General features: G+C 35.1%; 2 protein-coding genes across 3 annotated transcripts; one reads left to right on the plus strand and one right to left on the minus strand.

The window, feature by feature from the left end:
* Positions 1–2,210: 2,210 nt before the first annotated feature.
* Positions 2,211–9,277, minus strand: LOC110710493 (arginine/serine-rich coiled-coil protein 2-like). Of its 2 annotated transcripts, none has more exons than XM_021888801.1 (7): positions 9,132–9,277; positions 6,981–7,140; positions 4,184–4,819; positions 3,959–4,099; positions 3,359–3,450; positions 2,791–2,859; positions 2,211–2,636 (listed from the first exon to the last, which is right to left on the minus strand). In XM_021888801.1, exons 2-7 carry the CDS (start codon positions 7,111–7,113, stop codon positions 2,235–2,237), a joined length of 1,473 nt encoding a protein of 490 aa, XP_021744493.1. In that variant the 5' UTR covers positions 7,114–7,140; positions 9,132–9,277; the 3' UTR covers positions 2,211–2,234. The 2 variants fall into 2 exon arrangements, with proteins under 2 accessions (XP_021744493.1, XP_021744494.1); XM_021888802.1 differs by having other exon boundaries at positions 2,320–2,599.
* A 1,519-nt stretch (positions 9,278–10,796) lies between these two features.
* On the plus strand, positions 10,797–15,910 carry LOC110710491 (pentatricopeptide repeat-containing protein At1g80270, mitochondrial-like). The gene is made up of 3 exons (XM_021888796.1): positions 10,797–11,038; positions 11,832–12,411; positions 14,243–15,910. The coding sequence occupies exons 1-3, from the start codon at positions 11,001–11,003 to the stop codon at positions 15,491–15,493; spliced, it is 1,869 nt and encodes a 622-aa protein (XP_021744488.1). The 5' UTR covers positions 10,797–11,000; the 3' UTR covers positions 15,494–15,910.
* The last annotated feature ends 732 nt before the right edge of the window (positions 15,911–16,642 follow it).

A 16,642-nucleotide genomic window follows, 5' to 3' on the forward strand; every position in this document is an offset into this window, starting at 1 on the left:
GGTTAGAAGGGAATGAAAGCTGAAGATCATGGTAAGTGAGTATAGCCGTATAGGAGATAAAATCTTAATTCATGTAACCGGCCTTATATATAGGATAAATGCTTTGATTAATGAAAACACATAAAAAATGTGTTATTCAAATTCAAATAATTCAAAGAAAGTAAAACAATAATTACTACTAGCACCAAAAAATATCTGGCAAAAAAGAAAGAGATATAATATAAAGTGAAGGGAATATATGGATTCAGGTGCTCCAAATTATAGTACTTTAGACATAATATGCTGTGATGATATCAACATGATTCCATGGAAATCCACTCTGGAAAAATAACACATAGAGTTGGCCATAACATTAGCACCCAAAGCATTCCACCCAATTAAACTGAAGGGAAAAAAAAATTGCAAGTCAGATGTCACCAATAATTAAACTAAAACCTAAAAAATTCTTCTGACTTAAATCATGACAAATGCCGATTTGTCTATACAAACTATATTAAAGTCTTAAGAGTGGTACTCGAGACTGAAGATTGGAAACCCGTTATGTAGGCTCCCTAGTCCACCATATTAAATTATCTTAAGCTCTTAACTACTAGTACTACTTTATTGGTTAGTGCATCTTTATGATATAGAGCATTCAATATATTCATTTGTAATTAAAAATTCCCACAACAATTAAAGTAAAATATTTTTTGTTTATTTATGTATGAATCTAGCTTCTTTATTGATTTAGGGAATAAAATTTTCATGTTTGAGCTTTTGGGGAGCACAACAAAATAGCTTTATGTTTCCATTGATTCGATCAGTCTCTTTACAAATTGCATGCTTAATTAGAGAAATATAAGCTGATTAGAGAATATTCTGTCCCCTAATTACCACTAATTTAGTTTTTTAGGCACAAAAGTATTAGGCATTATAGATTTATAATGCTCTTACAATAATTGTAATTTTGTGTTGTCCTTTGTTTATTAAACAAAACTAAAACTACTTTGTGTGTGTCAATGTTGGGGTTAATGGGATCTAAGATTGGGTTTTATCATTTAATACATTTTCAATCTTAAACATCACTACTTTCAATCATTGACTTAAAACATTTGAAATTGTGAAATTAAATTTGATACTTGCTCTTTCATAAATTAACACGCAAGATTTCTATAACTCATTTTAAAATAATATTCCGTAGTAGTATATATAGCTCACTTAATTATACACTATAAAATTATAAGGTGGGAGATATAAAAATGAAGATAGACAAATAGTGAAGATTTATTATGAACACTATTGATAAAAATTTTAAAAACGATGCTAAAATCAAATTGTTACCCGTTTTAGGGATAGAGCTGTTAGAGAAATGATTAACTAGATAATTCTATCTCCGAGATTGGATCATAATTAAAGGTCGTTCGGGTTGTGATAACTTAATAAGGGGTAATCTCGAAATTAAAAAAAAAAAAAAAACACTTGAAATTTCGTCAATCTTGGAGTGTGGACAACAAGATTCATTATAACTTCATTCCTACCTAACCCCTCAAGATTCTAGCTTTATACATACATCATTTAGAATCAAACTCAAGTTGCAACTGATCACAAAAGTGTTTTATATGACAAATTGTTGTAAACAAAGTGGTGCCTAGTAATAAAAGCACAAAAATAAATAAAAATAAAGGGTTATTTTTAAAATTGAACATATTAGTGTATTGCCATTTTATTAAGTTCCCATCTATAATGTAACAAGAATATTCTTTTAGATTCAAAACCTTATAAATTATAATGCCTCTATCAGAACCACTGGACTAGTGGAGCTACTACATCTACATCCAACAATTTTTATACAGTATTATAAATCATCTAAGTATGCGAGTACTTGCACATCTTATTATCTTATTATTAAGTACTCCGTATTAAGATCAGATGTAGGGGTGACAACAAGCCCAAGCCATCTATATTGCACGTCTCGATGAGTTCTATAGGTATCCACTTAATAAGCTGCATACATGGTCAAATCAGTGTATAACTATTATTTGCAGCGAGTAATCAGAGTATCAGAGAAGTCCAGAACAGCTCTAAGTCACCTCTAACCAGCCAAGATTGACACAGGATAACCTAGTCCTGAACCGTTTCTAGTCACGAGGGTGTTTTTTTTTTCCCTAGAGACCTATCAAAATTAGTTTGCTTCGATTTATACAAGTCCAAACTCTACAGCAGAAACATTATCGGCAACTTTGTGATCTAAACAGTCAGCCTAATGAAGCACAAATCTGAAAAGAACAACAATTCACTGAACTGCAATTAATAAACAGAGGAAAGCAATACGACATAGTTGTATAGAAACCTAGAATTCTCATAACCTTCAAACGGCACAATACAACGCTCGACAAAACTCTCATACAAACGATAAATATTAATTGGCTGAATAATGTCTCAGCTGTAAGAGAGACACCCAAGTAAGATTTTAGAGACCTAACCCTACAGTGCGACCATCTCTTCGTCGGAGTCCAGCAGTGTATTGCTTCTCTAGATCCAGCTGAAGCTGCTCTCTCTGCTTCTCTGCATCTTGACTGCTCGGAGGTTTCGTGTCCGCCTTCACTTCGCCCTTCACACCCTACAATTGGCCATATGTACCAAGGCAACCTCAGACTCTAAAACTGTGTTAGTGAAGAATACTAATTGAGAAAACATCATGCTTGAGTATCTACAATCTACTAACTTACTATGCCAAGATTATCTTTCCATTAAATTATTTTATAACCAAAATGTAGCCTGGTGCGAGAATATTGCAAAAAGAAGAATTACCATGAGTTTGTTGAACTTCTCTTGTCGTTCGCGATCAGAAAAAAGAGATGTATCCCAGTGATGACTAGGCTGTTTTCATAAAAAAGCATTCACCAAAACAATATATAAGCAGCAAAGAAGGTGAATCATAAATAAACAGCATATATCATGGCCCCTTTCGATCAGGGAACTGGGATTGTGAACTGCTGAAGTACTCATCACTATTCACTATCAGTAATTCAACATCCTCAATTGAACATATGAGTGCCATCTCAAAAATTAAAAAGATATGACAAGCCTAATGTGATTAGGGTTGCCTTACTTGCCTATGCATAAACGAGAGAAGTTACAAGGCAAGTGGATTTTTTTTAAGACCGTACAACTTAAATAAATAACACAAATGATAATCAGACAGCCAAAATTTGATCATAATCCAATTCCATCTTCCTGCTATCAAAAGTAGATAGGCGTAGAACTAATCAACTACCACGATTAGATATCATAACAAGCACCAAATTTACAAAAACAGAAGCCAATCAATGAAAAAAGAAATCTTGACCAAAAAAAAAAAAGAAAAATTGAGAAGTACCTCTTCAGTAGCGGTGCTCTTTTTATTTCCCCATAGTAGCTTCTTTTTCTGATCAGCAGTCATGAACCCCGTACTTGTAAGGTTCTGATTAACTGCATTCAATAACACCATTTACAGCCAAATTTCCAAAAAACACATAGCACTATAGCAGTATACAAATATAACAAAAATAAGCTATATTTTCTGGCATACATAAACAGCCTACTTCCCTTCCCAGAAAAAGTTTACTTACACTACAATCCACCTATCATAAAAAATGGATGCAGCGTTTCATACTTTAGAAATTAACAGTTAGAAAAGAAATGCTCTAGGACAATGGGAGAAAAGCATGGAACAACCATGAGAGTAGGAACAGTTGCCAGCTATGTAAAACAACCTAATATGACTCATCCGTATTTCATAATTTCCTTATTCTGCCAAATCAAATGCCGAGGCTCAAAGACAATGAATAAGGGTTTACGGATTAGTAACAAATAAATGCCCCATAAATAGTCCAAGCCAATGTTAATTGTAATTTAAGCCTAAATTATCACAAAACTGCCTTAATGTTACTTGGTATAACTTTAAGTTCTACAAATAGCTTCAAAGATTTGCACTTACCTAATTGAGCAGCTTTTATGGCAGCAACTTTAGCAGCATCCACGCTTGTAGCAGACTCATCACCAGAAACAAGACCTTGCTCAGGTGATACTTTAGCCGCAAAATCCTCACTTTGCTTCGAACCAGATGATTGCCTTTCATCTGCAGCAATTTTAATGTTTTAAGAAACTTCAAATGACAAGGACTAACAGCCTAAGCCGAGGAAAATTATATAAGAACTCACACCTTTCTTGTCATCACTGCCGAAGCTGAACTTAGTCCTTTTAGAAGCTTCACTCACAAAAGCAGATCTTTCTTCGGACCTCCCTCTAGCTCTAACATGCCTATCTTCAAGTCTGTCAAGCCCCTCATTATTACTCTTCTCCTGGTTGAACTTTGAACCTTCTAAATCCTTCATATCACTAGTTTCCTTCTTTGAGCTGTGCCCCCTAGAACTCCTGTACTCCCTCTTCTCATCTTGGTGATAATCTCTATCCCTAGAATGCCTATCACGGTCATCAAACCTATCTCCACGCCTCCCATCATACCTGGTCCTATCAGACCTACCTCTTGCATACCTGTCCACATCCTTGTAGCGGTCTCTAGACCTATTATAGTCACTTTCTCGATCTCTATAATCAGAATTAGTGCCTTCTCTGGACTCTCGTCCTGACCGAACAGATGATTTTGCAAGACTTCTGTCGTCTTCATCTGCATGCTTCCCATACCTAGAGTGATCATCATGTCTATCACCTCTTGACGAATGTCTATATGAATCACTGCCACGACCATGTTGGCTCCGGCTGGATCTTCTGTCATCCACTTTATCATTGTTTCTTCTCTCATTATTGGCTCTTGAGCTGTGATCACGTTTCGGGCTCCCTGAAATTTTAAAATTGGTCACTGATAAAAATAAAACTACATTACACACTCCGGCTAGACATGCAATGGTATAACTAAACTAAGATGTTCTTCTTAGGCAACATTTACCATGGCAGCACTTTGAAGTTCATAAAATAGGGCAGGGTACATCATAATCAAGAAAGATGTTCCAGAATGATAAGAAAGGACCTACTACATTACACATAGCACATAAATTAAAGAGGGATAAACAAAGCCTCACAAGTGGGTAAGAGTGTACACCTGTACGGCTGTCCACAACTAATTCTTACGTGCAACAATCAAGAAATTGCACTCACTGTTCAAACAGTCAATGGACAGCATTTAGAAAGTTCATTTACAAAAAGAGACAGTTTCCACATCATATACAAACTACACTATAACCTACTGAGCACCACTTACAAGTTCAAATGTTCAATACACATACTGTGCATCAATGCAAAGAATAGTAAAAGTTTACACGCATTGACTTATTGACCTCTCCAATGTTTCAAAAAAAATCAATGAGATGGTAGGAAGGAAAACTCTTGCCATAAGAAAATGACCCAAGTGTATGAAGAGCATACAACAACAACAACAATAAAGCCTTAGTCCCAAAATTAATAATAACAATAATAATAATATAATAAGTATGTTATAAATATAAAGCTATATACTGCTTTTTTACATAACAATTAAAAAAATTCAATAATTTTTATCTTTATACTTTACTCCATAATACACAAAGCTAGGAATAAGGATCAGATATCAATGCATAACCAAGTAACAAACCTTCATTCCTTCATGATGCAAGATTCTATGACATAGGAGCTCAGTTGGAATAATAGGGACACACTTTGGAAATATAGATATATTATTAATTTGAGAGAGAGAGAGAGAGAGAGGCTACCAGACTATAAGTCAATCAGTCTTAGAGTCTTGCTCCTTTAGCATCTCAGGTCACTTTTTTTAAGTGTGATTGGCATGACCAAGCTAACTGAAATGGGCAAATGGCAAGTTCATAGGGTATTTTTTAATATAATAAAAGATTCATAACTAGCTGAAAAACTCCTTCAAGCTACTCCAGACATAACTTGAGTTTTGAGTGCTTCTCAACTAGCTTATCAGTATAATCTAGAGCATAAGCTCATGGGTGACATGGTAGGTGAAAGGTTGCAAACACAGCTATACTACATTCCTCTTCCGGACAAGATAAACCACCACTCGAGACCAAAACACTGTTGAACGGAATATACTTCCTTTTTTTTTGGTATGTCAAAGTCAACATAAATTTCAAATACAGCAACGCGCAGCTTTGATAATAGATATCTAAGTAGATACTCCTATGTTTCTTTTCTACTGTTAAAATTTGACCTTATGGTCTCCGAGGCACATCTTTGACCACGTATATATTCAATATGTTTTGAGGAAAAAAATTGGAAGATGATATTTTGAAAATTCATTTCAAAACGAATCCAACAACACCACACATGATATAGGTATGATCTTTATGATAGTGAATTTATATTTTATATAGTCAAACTTTTTATACGTTGACCACCAAAGTCAAAATGTAACAATAGAAAGAAACAAGGGAAGTAATCATAAAAGTTTACGATTTGAAAATGTACCTTAAGACTAATCCAATAATAATTTACATATTAACATTTGTTTTAAATAAAAAAGATAGTATAAAAAAATAAATAAAATTGGTAGATGTGTTGCATGTCCGCAAGTGAATAGTAATACAAAAGTCAAAATGGTGGAAATTGTTTAAAATAAAAATTTTAAAAGAAACCCAAAGGAACTGTTTCTTTCTCCGGAAGGGATTAATGCATGTTATTGCATTATGATTTTATACAGGAAAAGGAAACATGGATCAAGCAATACAGAAGCAAAAGAATACCATACATGTCCATTCTATCCCATCACAATCCTTGAAGGACTAATAGGGTTGAATGCATCTATGTTATCTGAGAAACAAGCATGACAAGAAATCATAGGTATAAGGATCGGGGAAGAAGAAATAGAGATAGGAACCAATTATTATGTATTTGTTTAGGTTGGGATCTCCTGCATGAATGCATGATAATTCCTTCATAACTTTCAAACAACATGATCCCAGACAAGAGCAAATGATAAAGCAACTTTTAAAAAAACTAACCATCTTCATCAGAAGATCCAGAAACTGGGGAGTGACGCCTATATTTCCGATTGGCAGTGTCATTGGTAATCTTGCGAAATTCAGCCTTCATTTCATTACTTTCTTGGGTTGGCGAGGACGGGTTAGAATCCATAGCGGTGAGACAAATATAATCTTAGTCCTACATAGAAATGTGAAAGCGTAAAAAGTCATCAGGCTATCCAATTAACCCATAGAACTAGACAACGTAGTACCAAACTACTTAACTACCAAGGTAAACAAAAAATTCTACTATAACGGTGAAATGCCCTCTACCTCATACAAGTAGTGTACCACAGCCAAATTGAATGTAAATCAGTATGGGGGGAAAAATGAATAATAAATACATTTTGTATTAGTCCAAGCAAATTAAATAAAAACGCTGCTTAAACAAATCTCTACGGTTCCATCTCTTAATAGCCTTAAATAACCATAGATGTCCATTAAACAGAGAACAGAAGCCTATCATCCACCTTATTTCACATATTTGCATCAATATGCTCCCCCGATCACCACTAAATTTATGAGTTAATATCACTAGAGAATACTAAACTTTGGCAAATGTATCAGATAAGGTACTAAAGGCTCATTTGTATCAGTTTGAGTACTGAAACAGGTAAACTCTCCCTTTTACCTAATATTACCAGTTAACATTGTACAAAAATAAAAGAAAACAAAATATTTTTAATTTCTCTCTCTTTAACCACTTAACATTGTAAATAAAATTAAAAAAATGAAATCTTTTTAATTTCTCCCTCTTCCAACTTCTGGGTTTTCATCTTCATTCATCATCAACTTCAAATCCACTCTCCTTTATATAAAATTAAAAAGTCGGCCTCCCCCACTGTAGAACAAAGTCAGGGGTAGGGGAGGGCCGACGGTTGTACGTAGTTCATGCGGTGAGTGCCTGGGTGGGGTGGGGGGTGGGGGGCGGGGCTGGGCTGGTTTGCAATGGGCATATTTTTAGATTTTTTTTCTTTGTAATCTGGTTTATTTTCAGATCTAATGTTTTATTTTGTGGGTAATTTCTTGTTAATTTTCGAATATAATGTTTTCAATTTTAGATCATTGTGGGTGGTTGTGAGATTATGAAGTATGGTATTAGACTATTAGGAATGGCTTGTCCACCATTAAAGGAAAGAAAGAGAAAGTTGAACGAGCTGGGTTCATGTCTAGGTGTGAGGTTTTTTTTTTTTTTTTTATTTTCAGAAATAATTTTTTTTTTTAAGGAAATTGTATTTAACCGGTTACAATCAGTGGCAAACAAAAAGTTTACCTACAGTCAAGGTTATCGTACTCTATTTGATACAAATGAAAGTTCAGTACCTTAATTGATACATTTGCCAAAGTTTAGTACCTTGTTGTGTATGTAACTCCTAAATTTATCAATTGCTAATAACAGAACGTTGATGTATGGAAAACTGATGTAGCTCTAAAAATCAAACTCCACTCGGTCAAAAAGCATCACAAACCCTAAACTGTAAAACATATAACCATTGTATAACCCTGAAAACTAGATTAAGCAAACTAGTTGTTTGACACTTTCATCCCTAATCCAACATAACTTAGGAATTCAAGATAATTTTACTATCCAGGTGCAATTCAAGAAAATGACAGTTAACCTTCCACTCTCTATCATGCTACCACCCCACCCCCGGCTGAGCACGCCCACCACCCGGGATAAATTATTACATAATACTGTCAAATTAAGATTAGTCCTGCTAAACAAGATAAGGAGTATACACCATACTGCCAAAATACACAGCTTTGAGCACCCAACACCAAGGTAATCAGCATTTCATGAAGTATGTCCAGATTTTCAAACAGCTTTTCACAGCAACAATTTCAAAATTAACTATAAAACACCAAAATCGAATTAACAACAAGGAAATTCAAGGGAAAATTACGAAATTCAACTAATTGCAGATACCAAAATGAATTATAATCATTTGAAATGATATAGAAAACAAAAAAACTAATCATTAAATTGTCAAAATCAAATTAATCTACATAAACCCTAAAAAGCTGCAGCTTGCCATAAAATCATCACCAAAATAATAAAACTATAAAAACCCTAGATTCAACAAATTGACGCTGCGAAAATCAAATTCGAAGAAATGGAAGAAAACTTACAGCAATTGATGGATTAAAAATGGCGTATACTTCTCTCTCTTGTTAATTTTCGTCTGATGTTTTTTTATTTCCCCCCCCCCTTTTTTTTATTCTTCAAATGTAGAAATTGTAGGTACGATGAGTGTTCGAAAATATCCACTTCGGATAAAAATATCTTTAAGCTTTTCAAACATTATTTTCACATTTGGCAAATGAGTAAAACAGTATTGAGTTGTTTGGTAATCGACGGTTGGCATCGGATTGTTGGTCGATTTGACTGTGTTATTTGACCAATTGAAAGTACTTTTTGTACGAATTGGCTTATGATTTTAATTGTTAAAGCCATCAATTTACAAAATTGTTTGATAAAATTAAGTGAAAAATTAGACTAATAAGCCAAAAGTCAATAAAAAAGTTACGCTTGTAAACATCATTATAATAATAAATCTAATACACTATTACTTATTTTTAATAAGAGGATTTTTCTTCTGACCATGCCATGAGGTCGGAGTTACTCAAGTTACTCGGTCGGGGTTACTCGAGGTACTCCTGAGTGAGTCCTAACCCCTCACATAACCCATGTAAGCAACCCCTGATCAAGTAATTTCAACCAACACATTGTGGCCAGCCACATATAAAAATTTGTCAACCCAAAAAATTGGAAATGTGATGCTTTGGGAGAAAGAAAGGAGGTAGAGAACTAAAGGTGAGTTAGTGTGTAGGAGCTTAGGATATTAAGACCACTTTAAGTTGGGCTTATGGAGTTATAAAGTATAAATTGCTAATATTTGAGTTTAATAATGATAGCCTTTGTTTGGTTGATGAGATTTGGTCATAAAAGAAAAGAAAGGAAGTGAGTTTTATTACTTTCCTGGTATGATAAATGATACGGAGTATGAGAATTGGTAAGAAAGGAAATGAAGTGGAAGAAAGGAGTCTTTACAAAAATTGTACTCTCCTTTCTTCCCAAACTTGAAGGAATTTCTTCTCTTCATTTCCTTATATTTACCAACCATCGGAAATATAATAATTATCCATTAAACTCCCTTTTGCGATAGATAGGAGCTGGGTAGGAAGGTATTAGGCGGGTACGACTTGAATCCAACACCCACTTTGCTACCCATGATTAGGGATGACAATGGGTCGGATCGAATTATGCAAAATTTGACTTCGACCCTACAAGATGTCGGATTTTTAATCTGCCTTCGCCTCCGATCCAACTTAAGTTTTCAGCCTCCGACTCTGACTCCGACTTTAAATTAACAAATGACCCCAATTATCAATAACAACCCATATATAATCAACTTTAAAGACCTATAAATTCATGAATTGAATAATAAAAGAATATTTAAGTACATAGAAAAGTCGGAGTCGGATCGGATAAGTCAGATTCTAAGTAGACCCCGACTCCAACCCTCCTCCGAGTCAGAGTCGAATTCAGATTATTATTTCTCGGATTCAGCTCAGACTTTTTTTCTTCGGATTGGATCGAACTAGGGGCGGATTCGGGCCATCCCTACCGTTGATGTATACTCGGAAATCGGAATACGTAGTACTATGTATGACTTTTATACCCATATCCGCCAAAGTAGTATCCACTATCCATACTCGCCCTTTTAATACCCACCCGCCATCCCTAGACCCTAAATCTCCAAAGGCAAGATTCAACAAGCCCGTATAATTTGGGCCAAAATAAAAAATCCATAGAGTGTAATTTGGGGAAAGTTCGTTTCGTTCAATTACATTACTCTCTCAGTCTTTCTCAAGGGTTTAAGCTTTGTTCATTTCTAGGGTTTATCACTCTCTCCCTCAAACTTCGATCAAATTCTCTATATTTCTTCCCCAATCTTCTACAATTTTCTCAGTAAATCATCTTCGAAGCTGCGAATAATGTGGGCTCTTCGTCGAGCTTCTGCAAATTCTATCAGGTATTTTCTTTCTCTTTCTCTCTGTATTAACGTCTGTTTTTTCGATTTGTTAGTCGCTGATTGCATTTGTTTACAGAATATTTTATGATTGATGCATGTAATTGACATTAAAAAAATATGATTTTTGTTTTCAGTTAAATCAAATAATGTGTTATTTTGTATTGAATTATTACTGATTTCTTGTTGTTTGAAATTGGGTTTAATGATTTTTGGGTTGTTTAATGTTTGTAATTTCTCACCTTTTCTCCTCTAAAGATGGTGATTTTATTGTCAGAGATGAGAAATTTTCAAATTTTGAGTATTAATTTTTGTGGCTTTATTTTTGGGCAATTTATGATATGAAATGACCCTATTATATAAGGAAGAAAGGATAGCTTAAATTCGGGCTGTTATACAAAAGAAATAAAGTTTTGTGGTATTTTTTTAATACATTCCTTATCTTTGTTTTGGGGTGCATTATTGCATTCCTAAGGATTTGGGGATGGGTGGATAAACTGAATGTCAATATTAAGAATTGTAAGATGATATCTTTTACATGTTGGGTTTTTTTTTTTTTTGCGAGTAGAATTGGTTACTAGATTAAGCTCGAATGGTTGTAATGGTTAAAAAATAGAAATTTTAGGAGTGGCAAGTGTGCGTTTGGACTTGATTCCTTAAATTAGTGGTTGTTTCAACACCTTTTCACTTTCATCTGTTATATGTTGTTGAGTCCGTACATGATCTATATGATTTGTGCCTTGTCTTTCGCTGTTTTAATGATTGGTAAATTTTGTTATTTTCGTTGTGTATTCAGGGCTCAAGGATTAAATGTAGCAGCATTTCGAGCTTGTGCTGGACTTGGACAGTTCAGTGGCCATACAGAAGACAAGTCAAAGAACTGTGAGCATCGTGGTTTGATGCGTGATAGGTGGATAACATCAAATGCATGCCAGTGTACTGTACATTTTCCAAATAAGTTCTCAGCTGGGAGCCGAAGTCTTTCCTCAGAAGCTGGTGCTAAGAGTGGTGGAGAGGAAGAGGATGACTTGGAAGAGGGATTTTCTGAGCTTGAAACACCTGATCCCTCTGTGTCTACTGGGGGAGGTGTTGAAGATAGTGACAGTTCATCTGATTCTGAGTCTGACTTATCTAGTGTCGATGAGAATACAGAAGAGACCCTGGAAGCTGAGCTGTTGAAAGGTGCTGGAGAGATGTCATCAGCGAAGAAGTTGGGCCATTCACCTCTGTTGAAACTACTTTTTGAAGAGTCTGGTTCATCTCTTTCTAAAGCTCTTGATAATTATGCCACCGAGGGCAAGGATTTAAATCGCGCTGAAGTTTATCATGCTCTTTTGAATCTAAGGCGGCGTAAGATGTTTTCAAAGGCCTTGCAGGTGCTCATGCTTGCATCTTCTAATGTGTTTTGCTAATTATTTGCAGCATCTGCATGTGCATGTGCATTTACTCCTTTGTTTGTTTGACTTATTCTTCATTTCCAATTCAAGTGCTCAGGCTATGTTCTCATCACCTAAAAAAAATAATTTAGTTTCAATAAGCTCTAGTAAGTTCCAATTTACTTTAAGTAATTTGGATAAGTTCCAATAAGGGCTGTTCAGTTCAAATTACAACTAAGTTGCAAAGTTCAGAGAAATTTGTAGAAGTGTGAAAAGTTCAGATAAATCAAATTTGATTAAAGAGAATGCACTCATAGCTTCATAATATCCAGCTCAAAACGCCCCACTATTTGTTTTGGTATCAAGGCATTAGTCATCTCCTAAAAATGGGATGGGTGAGAACTTTAGAAGTGGCTTCTTAGAAACTTGTATTCAATTTAAAGACGAGTAAGGTCATATGACTTACATTCATGGGTGTAGAAAATTGTCAAGAATGAAGTTTGTCTTGTGGTAAAAAAGCTATTGGATTGTATTTTTTAACACACTGTTCTTAGTAGGATATGGTTTACTGTAAAGTGTAAATCACATAGAAACTCCATTTGCTCTTCTAATATTCATCTATTTCATGAATGATTTACATATTCGCGCTGTTGTTTGTGGCAATGTGCTTATGATTGTATTATATTATTCTGAGATCATCCTCTTGTCGTGTTTCATTTGTTGTGTTTCTTAATGGTGCATCTTCATAGCAGCAGCATGTTTAAAAAGAATATCCAATCGCCTCTATGTCAAATTGTAGCTACGTAGTGGCTGATTATTCGTTCCTTTTGTTTTTAGCAATAAATGTTTAGATGGGTGGCCTCTTCATCTAGATGCTGATGCACTTTTTCAATCCTTGCAAATTAATTATTTTGTGATGGATTTTTTTCCCTACCTCATCTGTCCAAATCTGAAGCAATTTTTTAACAGTTATGGTTACAAGTATAATTCTTGTATGTTAATGCTATTAATGTTGCTTTTGGAGTTTTAGCTTCCATCCATGGCAAAGTTGTTGAACTTTGAAATTATGCATAGGACTGATATTTCTATCTTCTCAAGTCTGCCATTGTTCGAGGATGGAATTGATTTTTTAGGTTATCAAATATTCTGGTTTAGAACAGTCCAAGGCAGCAGATTGCAGTATTGCACTCTTTGCTGTGGGTTCTTTCTTTCTTTTTTCTTTTTCTTTTTCTTTTTACACTTCTTTTTCACAAGGTAGAGCATTTTTGGATTTTTTTTATCACATTATAGTACATTTTCTGCAGTCTGCTGTATGGAAAATGAGTTGCTGTATTGGAAGCAAAATGCATTTGTCAGATTTTTACAACTTTACTTTATATGCTTTATTTGCTTATTGGACTGAATTTTGTGTAGTCTGCTGTAGGTTTGTTAAGGAAACAGTTTAATTTGGGAGGGAAGTGGATTGTGTATTAGAAGCAACTTTAGGGCCTTTTTGTTTTGTTTTAGTTGTTCAAGTTATGAATATCTATATGGTGATATTTTAATTTGGCTTTTATCCATAATTAATATTTCCTTTTTGGACGGATCCTTATGGCGATTCATGTTAGCCGACCCCAAAATAATTTTGGGACTAAGGCTTTGTTGTTGTTGTAGTCCATAATTTAGGAGTCTGTTACTCTGTGTACAAGGAAGTCAACTGCAATGGTACTTGTATCATTATATGCTTATGTCTTCCACATAATTCTGGATATATGGACTTATATGTGTATATGATAATGTTGATATTGTGCTCATATTAATGCTGTTCTTACTCTTTTAAATATAATGTCAGCTGTCGGAGTGGCTAGATAAAAGAGAGGATTTTGAGTTGACCGAGCGGGATTATGCATCTAGAGTGGATCTGATTGCCAAGGTGCGTGGTCTTCACAAGGCGGAGACTTTTATCGACACTATCCCTAAATCCCACAGACAAGAAGTGGTCTATAGAACTTTGCTTGCCAACTGTGTGTCCCTCACCAATGTGGCTAAATCTGAAGAGATATTTAATAAAATGAAGGACCTTGGCTTTCCAATTTCTCCCTTTACTTGCAACCAGTTGCTTGTTCTTTACAAGAGAACTGATAAGAAAAAAATTGCAGATGTACTTTTAATGATGGAGAAAGATGATATTAAGCCCACTCTTTTTACTTACCAACTCTTGATAGACACAAAAGGGCTATCAAATGACATTATTGGTATGGAACAAATTGTTGAGACAATGCGAGCTGAAGGCGTCAAACCCAACTTCCGTGTCCAAGCCACTCTTGCTCGTCATTATGCCTTTGGTGGACTCAAAGAAAAGGCGGAAGCAATTCTGCAGGAGATGGAAGGGGATGACTTAAACTCTAATCGCGGAGTCTGCCCCATTTTGCTCTTAATTTATGCAAATCTAGGCAAGGCTGATGATGTTGAAAGATTGTGGAAAGTTTGCGAGCCAAAGCCCCGAGAAGGAGATTACCTGGCTGCTATTGAAGCTTTTGGGAAGCTGAAGAACGTCGAACAAGCAGAAGCTGTGTACCATAAGATGGAGAAATCAATCAAAAAGCTTTCTACTCGGCATTATTCTTGCATGCTGAAAGTATATGCAGAAAACAAGATGCTGGGCAAGGGAAAGCAGCTACTAAAGCAGATGGGAAACAGTGGCTGCCAAATTGGGCCAGTTGCTTGGGATGCTGTTGTGAAGCTCTACGTGGATGCTGGGGAAGTGGAGAAAGCAGACTCTATATTGCTGAAAGCAACCTCACAGAATCAGCAGAAGAGGCCGTTGTTTAGTTCTTATATTTCCATCTTAGACCAGTATGCTAAAAGGGGTGATATCCATAATGCTGAGAAAATGTTCCTTCGGATGAAGCAGGCTGGCTATGTTTCCCGTGCAAGGCCATTCAGTGCGCTGCTCCAAGCGTACATAAATGCCAAGGTTCCAGCATATGGGTTTAGAGAGAGGATGAAGGCAGACAATATATTCCCAAATAAAGGACTTGCTGGACAGTTAGCTCAGGTTGATGCATTTAGCAAAAATGCCGTGTCTGATTTGCTCGATTGAAGATTTTGCTGAATGATCCATTTGCATTCTTGCAGTAGGAACTGCATATCTGCTTTTGTTGAATTCCTAAAGTTGGTAACTATTCCATCTCTGGTATCTAATATACAGCTTCGAATTGTAAGTTCTGTTGTTAATGTTAGAATATTCTGCGTAGGCTTTAGACCACTGTAGAAGTATGCTTTTGCTAGTTCATCAGCAAATCTTGATGTCATTTTTCTCTCTTTTCCTTTTTTATGGAATTCAAGAACATCACCTTTGATACTGCCAATGTGAATATATTGCTTATGATTCATATGACAGCAAGGTACTAGTGAGTGAATCATCTATTTGTTGTGTGGTTCACTTTATCTGGTAATAAATACTTCTGTTATCCAGTTCCATCGTTTGAACGAATAATATATAAATTCTATTTAATCAGTTCCCTGGATGATTTATGTTTTAGTCTTGCAACTGAATGAACTAGTCTTGCGACTGATTTTTTTTTCTCCCACCGGTTATACAAGTACATACTCTGTTATTAGGTTATCTTCGTGGACATTTCGCTGAGCCTATGTCTTTTTAATCACAATGGATTGCAGTGAACTGATATCATCAAATGGTACCTTCGTATAGAGTTGATTGAGCTACACCGTTTGAATCCATGTTCCGCGTGGTTTGTTCTTTTGCTGCCGAGATTGGTGTACGTGGTGATCAAATTTGATACTTAAGCCGTAGGGCAAATGAACCTAATTTCAATTTAGACTAGATAACAGGCTTGTTTGTCCAATCATAACTTGTTTTCAACTAAGAAAAGTAACTATGGGTTAAGATCTTTGTTTTGTATGTCAAATTTAAGTTGCAAGTACAATGTGTGCGTGTGGTAGAGCTTTGCACAGTGGCTATTAACGATTTGAGATAATATCGCCCCTTTAATTTGAAAGTATGGTAATATGGTTCAAATAGGTCACAACTCATATGGTATGTAATTAGTTTGACGTTAACACTATTCACACATCAACTTTGATATGATATTCGTAATAGATAGCATACTGTATATGATAAATGAACTAGCTTAACTAAATTGAATTAAATCAAATTGAAAATCAGTTCAAAAGAACAAATTTTAGAATTGAATTGAACTGAACTTAAAATGAGTCCAAAAGAACAAGT

Source organism: Chenopodium quinoa, unplaced genomic scaffold (assembly GCF_001683475.1).
Source record: "Chenopodium quinoa cultivar QQ74 unplaced genomic scaffold, ASM168347v1, whole genome shotgun sequence".
In the NCBI taxonomy this organism is placed as follows: domain Eukaryota; kingdom Viridiplantae; phylum Streptophyta; class Magnoliopsida; order Caryophyllales; family Amaranthaceae; genus Chenopodium; species Chenopodium quinoa.